The sequence below is a fragment of the Lottia gigantea genome, assembly GCF_000327385.1.
Source record: "Lottia gigantea unplaced genomic scaffold LOTGIsca_62, whole genome shotgun sequence".
NCBI lineage: Eukaryota > Metazoa > Mollusca > Gastropoda > Lottiidae > Lottia > Lottia gigantea.
In genome coordinates, this window is record NW_008710115.1 from 456815 (window position 1) to 464310 (window position 7496).

The following is a 7496-nucleotide window of genomic DNA, read 5'->3' on the forward strand; positions in this document are numbered from 1 at the left end:
AAATATCCGCATATTTCCATTGTGGCTTTCAATCTTTATATTAACCTTGGTTGCGAAATACAGATTTGTCTTTGTTTTATGGCTGCATTGTATAGGTTTATTACAAAAGATATAGCTTTCTGTCAGAATACGTCCAGATGACAGTATTTTGAAGTAGACAAATCACTATAATTTCTGGATTTGTACTGGAAGTTAAGTAGTACAAGGGCTAACTCATTGCTCTCTGTCATCCATAAGCATCCAATGGTCATTTCAGCCAAGTTCATATTATCTGAACGTATGCAGATATACCCACTAAGTAAGAGCTAGATTGTCTATGCAAACGTAATCCAAAGAGTTTTTAGTGTTTATCTATATCTCCCTTCTTCAACCAGAATTACCTTTAAATCATCTCTGCAATTCGCATCATGCGATTGTCTGAATTTGGGACCATTTAATCATTCGCTGGATGAATTCGAACTAAGAGCGCACCGACGAATGAAAAATCGCAGTTGTCGCCCTGGCGGTATTTCCACCTTTATGCAAACAATGGGAAATATGATGGATATGTTTTCGATTCAAAAAATCTTTGTATTGTCAGAATGACTGCATCATAGGCTAATATTTTTAACAATACAGAGATTTTCAAATTTTTACATCTTAATTTTTTTAAGAAATAGAAAAATATTTTTTTTAAATAAATGTTTAATGAATACTATTGTAAAATATATAATTAAATGAGATAATAAATAATACAAATTGTATAAAATGATGATACGATATCATAAAGTTTGTTTGAGCACAATGTTGCAGTCTCTGGATTAAACTAATCCTTGTTATTCCAGGAAGAAATTGGACGGTTGGAAGAAAATCAAGTAATGAAGCCACTGTCATGAAGCACCAAAGTTCGTATTTAAATCTGGATATGATATTCTAGTGTTTCTTCAAAATGGATTTTGGAACAATGCTGGTAGCCATTAATTCGTCGGCAAACACTAACCGTGGTCTTATTGTCTGAACGGTAGCTAATCTGTATCCTCTCTCATCCGCCCATTGTATGGTAGTTTTAGGTTTTTCCACTATCCTACTTTCACCAAGAATTTCCTTCAATTCCGAGAATTTCTCCATGATGTCAGCTTTAGTAATATGTGATATCTTCTTCATTAAACCGTTTTTATTGTGTCCAGCAGGGTGGACAAGTTTACTGGGAATTTTAAGATCAACTGTTTCCATCTTTCCAACCATAGCTTCCAATGATAACCCTGCTAAATATTCTGCTAAATAACTCTTTGTCTTTGTGGAGTCGCTTGTAGTTGTTGATTGCGTTTTGTTGTTGTTCAGGTCGTTATGATTTGGTCGGTTTCCATTAATTCCATGGTTGTCACATTGAGCTCCCATCCTCGAGGCCTTCTGTAAATCTTCCATTTGCTTCTTTAAAAGTCTGTTCAAAGTTCTTCTGAAAGTTGAATAAATCATGAAGACTGTTTCCTTATAAGTCACAAATCCTTTCTTGTAGAAAGTCTTAGTCTTCTAGAGTAGTGAAATCATTTATTATTCTTCAGACTTCAGATCTGGTATTTATAACAGGAATGGAAGACGTCATCATCACGTGATAAAATGTGATATTTACGTCCGATGGCATGGAAGTGTCTAATTGGAGAGAAAATAGAAACATTGGGTCATTTGTCATTTAATTACATGTTTCCTTATAATAGATCATCTTGCCCTAAGCACAACAATAACCTACTTAATTTCGTAATTCCTTAATACTAACTCATGTGTTCTTTTGACATTAATAATAGCCCTAATTTCATTAACTATTTCTTTGAAGTGCGTAAGTCTACCCCACACGCCTGAATAATATGATGCAATTAAAGTTTTGAAATAATTCTCTAAAGGCATTTTTTGACGAATTAAATTTTACCACCAACATTTTGAATACTGTGCTCTATACATATATACACGTGATAACATGTTTATGGAGTTGTGGATATCTTTATATCTACTTACAGTTGGTGAAACGAGAACCTTTCACCGACATTAATGAAAATCGTTTAAAAGCCAAAGGTTCTCTGATCATCATTGCAGTTGAAATTTAAATGAGCTATGACATTTTATTTACATTACTTGTGTTTTGTTGGGGTGCAATCCACTTTTTCGGTAATGCCCACTTCCCCTCCTGCTTCCCTGTAGCAACGGGGCACGGAACGAAAGAATATTACAAATTTGGGGTCACTCGAATACATGTACATCTGTAACGGTAAGGCCAGTCACACTGATGACATATAGGTTGGGTGGATGCTAACTTGAGAAGAGATCACTGTATTATCTACATCATATTTTTAGATATAAGTTGCCTTTGAGGATTCTGACATTCCTTGTAGACTTCTGCTTATAGAAGAAAAAAAGATTGGCGAATGATTAATTTGTAACGTCATAAACAGGAATTAGAGTTCCTTTCCGTCATGCTGATATGTTGGCATAATAAGAAATTTTGGTTGTCGTCATTATACAGAATAATAAAATCTATATATATCATGATATCATGTGTATCATATTAGTGAACTAGAATATTAGGCTTATTTCGCCTGAAGATAAACATCAACAAGTCACATTGCCTCAGAATTTCGACATTCGGTAGTTAATGATGTAAAAATGTGCCGAGGGATATTTTGATTGGTGAAAATTTGGGTAACTTCGCAATTCTCCTAATACGATAGTAGCCTATTAATTTCTTAATCTGAATAATGAAAAATGAATATCGTTTCGGTACTCTGGTCTATAAAATATCCTGTTTTTTTTCTGACCCAAATGTTTTACTTTTCAGTTTCATCGATGTAAGAATCAATCATGATTAAACATATTTATGTACTTTATGTTTGAGAAATTGTGTTTCTGCAATACGCACAATATTATTGCTTTAAATCTGAATTTTTACAAGGTATATATTATACTCAAGTTGAATTTCATAAGGTGCACGGCCAATAGGATATCCAACCCAAATTTGTTATCTCACACTTTAGTTTATAAGTTACACATAATCAAAGCATGTTGACCTACATTATATTGAACATTTATATATATTATTTGTAATAAATGGTCACATACGGGGTTATATGGTTTGGAAGCTGTTTTTGAAAAATCTTAAAAATGTTACGGATGTACGTGGTAGTGATTAAAAATTTTTTATGCACAAGATGTGGATTAATAAAAAATCAGACGTGGTACCATTCTGAAATCAACCTGATATGTTTTGTACCCAATGATCATTCCGATATAATAAAAACTATATAGGGATATATGTAAAGAGATATAATGGGAGCATTTGAAGGACATAACACGACTGTATATCCCTTTAAATTTTGACTTCAGATCTATAAAGAACATGTCAATGTCTTTCACTCTTGTATTGTTATACAATGCGCCATTTATTAAAACGTATTGTGATAATATAATGTACTATTTTAATCAAATACGCATTATACCTATCTGCCTTCCAAATTGTAAATACAAACTTAACCCGTTTAAGTTCACCATCAATGGTCAGTCTGGAGAACGGTTTTGACATTTTCTTTCTATATTCCCTTCAGCAAATACAACTACCTTATCAATTTATTGTTAAATTTCGTTTAAGCGGATAACGTGATTATCGCTTCAACTACTCTGAGTGGTCTTTTCAATGAATGCTAGCAACTGATGGCATTCAAGTCACTAAATCCAGCGACGAATGATAATCATCAAGATGCCACCAGTTGCTAACAGTGTTTAAATTACAGTAGCTCTCAAATTTTTTTTACATATCATTGATGTACTCTAAATAAATGTAATTACGGGTGCTTCACTCAAGTCTTTGGTATCACGTTATCGTTGTTTTGATCCAGATGGTTGTTAGATGTTACCATGTTTATAACTTCTATTTCTTTTTTTCAGGGTGTTTTGGTTGTGGGTTGGCTCGCTTCGTGTTGGTGTAAAAAAAATTATTTCATTTTATTACCTCCCTTAAACTGGGTATCAATTTTCAGAGCCATTCTTGTTAGTTTTTTTAAACTAATTTTCTGCAAGAGAGTGATCCGATCAATCGTCAATTGTGTTCCTGATGAAATTTAGTTTGGAGGTCGACTTCCACCAACCATTTGAATTAATTAATTTACTTCATCATAACATGTCCTTATTTGAATTTATCGGACCAATTCTCTCATATTAATGGCGTTATTCATTAGGACGTAAAATCTTTCCACCACTAGTGAAAATTTATTTCATTGTTTTTGGCACAATATAATTTTTTGTGCCATGAGAACATATAAAGTTTGTCGTTTGCTTGACAAATCAGTCGTGTTTCTTGAAGCCAGAGAAGGCCATCTAAGTATCTTAATCAGTGCTAAATCCGGGATGTCATAGACCCGACCAGATCTGAAGATTTCTCGACTATATACCAAACCATCCAATTTATCAAGATTCAACCAAACTTTAACTACCTTGTCTGCAAAGTCAGCTTCAATCTGCTGGAAGCGGATTTAAACTGGTCATCTTTCAACCCACCTTTACAGGCACTGACACTTTTTTGAATTGGGTTTATTACTGGTTTGGCCCTGGGGTCATATTTCTTTACCTGCAGATTACTAGCGAGAATTTAAAGCACATTTACTTCGTCAACTGCTTTTAAAAACCGTATTTTAAATCATTAAATTATCTTACTGCACTTTGAGAACATTTTATTCTTTTAAAGAACCGGGTTTGCAGTATTAATAACACTTTTACACTTTGGCATATAAAAGGGGCATTGATATTAGATAAACGTGATTGTATACTATATAGGTAAAGAGTATTTAATAATAAAGGCTTTATCAAAGACCATACTGTTTGTAAGTAGAATTTAAGTGTTTACTTACAATGAGTCATTTTAACTTTATGTATAGCCCTTTTATGAATTCAATATAAAGGCTATCATGTAAATTATATAGCATGACGTCATTATCCGATTGCCACTTCACCAAGCTTCTCATTGCGACAGTCGAGATATATTTTCTTAATAGTGTACCTTTCCTTTTTGACAATTAAAAATGGACAACAAATTATTAATGTGTAAGATTTGATATTTGTGATAAGGTAAGTTTACAATTGAAAGTGTTTGTAGATATGTAATGTTTAAAACGATAATTTACCATACTGAGCTCGTTATACGTCTTATTATTGCACTATGCACATATTACATATTAAAGCTGAAGAATAAATCGCAAATTGGCTTAGGTTTATATCTAATCAATTGTAGAAAGAATCCATCCTAACCATACACAGCAGTTGTCGAATTCTTTTTTTTTTTTATTATCTCAACTTATTATTTTAACTTTTGGCATTTGCATTTTTGTTGTTTTCTTTTACAATTCTACATTTGTTTTCGAGGAAATTTAATTTAATATCCTATTGCAAAATATTTTACATTTTTTAGTTAACAGGATATAGGGACAATTTTCGAATGATTTGAAGGTTTAATTAGTTGTGGTAATTCGTTACTTTTGAACATTTTACCATTGTATCACCCATGAGATCAAGGGTAAAACACTTGTACAACAAGATGCTCTGGTTATTAATTTTGTTTACATGTAATATATATGAACACTATACTTATTATCTGATATCTTCTCAAAAGTCGTGAGAAAGTTTGAGCATTAACTCATGATCATATTTATTACCAGGCAAAATATTTTCCTCATATTAGCCTATCGTCCTTCAGATAATCAAATAAGTTGACATTTTTAAATGGAAAACAAGAAAAACTTGAAGATATCGATACATGAAACGGTTAGATTATCGTAACCTAACATAAATAATATTACATATACTGTCTGAAATGGTGTATTAGTAAAATTGTTGTTCGTCACGCAACTGGTTTACATTGGAAATTTAATCTGTGAAGATTAGGTGCCTTTTATTCAATATAAAGGAAGATTTATTTATGGAATACAGGATTAAAGCAGAATTAGTTACATCTGTCAAATATCTTGACAAATCTATAATCTGTGCTAATCTATTGACGTCTTCTGACTTGTAAATATCACAAAAATATGGTGATATAGAGTTCATTATTTTCTCCTTGAATAATCGAGGAAATTATATGGGATTTAATCTTTACAGAACTGTAGTCTTATATATGTAGAAAGGTATTGATTATTTATAAATATTAATGTCTTTCAGATGGAATCTACTAGAAAATCAAGTTTGCCAAAACCTACTCTAGATGCAATCGAAGAAGAATCGTGTGCCTCGGCCTCCTTCAGTTTGGACAATGTCAGGTCGGTGTCATTCTAACTTAAACAGCTCATTATTCTGTCGATATAAGTTCCATGCATAGGCCTACATTTCATGGAGGCATTTATATTCTTAAAAATATATAGCCTATCCATTTCAACTCTTACGCAATTATGTTCATTTTACAGGTAATATAATACAGCGTTCACAAGAAAAATTTGACGTATGGGCCAATTACTAGGCCTACAACACTATAAAAACATTAAAGTTCATCCTGAAAGTTTGACTTATCCCAAATGTACTTATCTCAGCACATTTCTAATTACGATATCCCGTAAGAACTGTAACCTCTTTTAGCTCTTGACTATGTGTGATTTCTTGAGGGTTCCGCTACTTGAAACATTGTATAATGGGATGCAACTCCATCTACAAACATGCAAAGACGTCAATAATTTTCTCTCAACCAGCAATGGCAAGACCCAGAATCCAACATCTCGGTGTTTTTAGACGTCTTCATTGACTCATTGAGTTAAACGCTTGCTTGCTTACTTTAAGGTGTAGGATTCAATCCCGTCGTTTTTTAACTCTGTCAATGATGTAGATCCTTCCCTCTGGTAACTGTGTGTCTGAGAAAATGAAGCGGGTAAAAAAGTCGCCCTAACAACTTCTACTTCGACGATTTCTGTCTACATAATAACTAAAGCCTACATGAACTTCTATATCATGCGAGATAAGATGTCAGTAAGTAGGCCTACCTGCTCCTCGGATGCTTATCGTGGTCACCCGAATATTCGTTTTCGTTTGAGTCAGATCACATCTGAAAATAAATCGATTTTCCAATACCGATTATATCTAGCAGACGAAAATATGCAACCACGCGCGACATCTAGTGGATAATTTGTTATTTTTTATGTTGTTGAACGCGATGATGAATAGAAACTACACATGCCTCATTTTTTGAATCAATCAAATGTTTAAGTAGTTATAATGAATATTTTGGAGTAATATGCTTTTTTCAAATGCAATTCCATGCTTTAAATTAGGTGAGTTATATGGGATATATTTCTTTCGTATGCTTCGTTGGTAAGAACGCCAGCGGTTTCTTCAAATTTAAGGATTGGTCTTTTTCCGTAACGTCACAATATAAATCTCATTATTTTATGATTTTGCTTCAGTATTACTATACCAACTTTTCCATATGAATCATATTGTTTTAAATTGTATGTAGTGTTTCAGTATAAATCATATTGTTTCAGAATGCATGAAAAAAC

At 32.8% G+C, this 7496-nt stretch overlaps 1 protein-coding gene across 1 annotated transcript; it reads right to left on the reverse strand.

Annotated features, from left to right (window-relative positions):
- Nucleotides 1–912: 912 nt before the first annotated feature.
- Nucleotides 913–1881, reverse strand: LOTGIDRAFT_166895 (hypothetical protein; the record flags this gene model as incomplete). The annotated part of the gene is made up of 2 exons (XM_009064363.1): nt 913–1435; nt 1727–1881. 2 exons carry the CDS (start codon nt 1879–1881, stop codon nt 913–915), a joined length of 678 nt encoding a protein of 225 aa, XP_009062611.1.
- Nucleotides 1882–7496: the final 5615 nt, after the last annotated feature.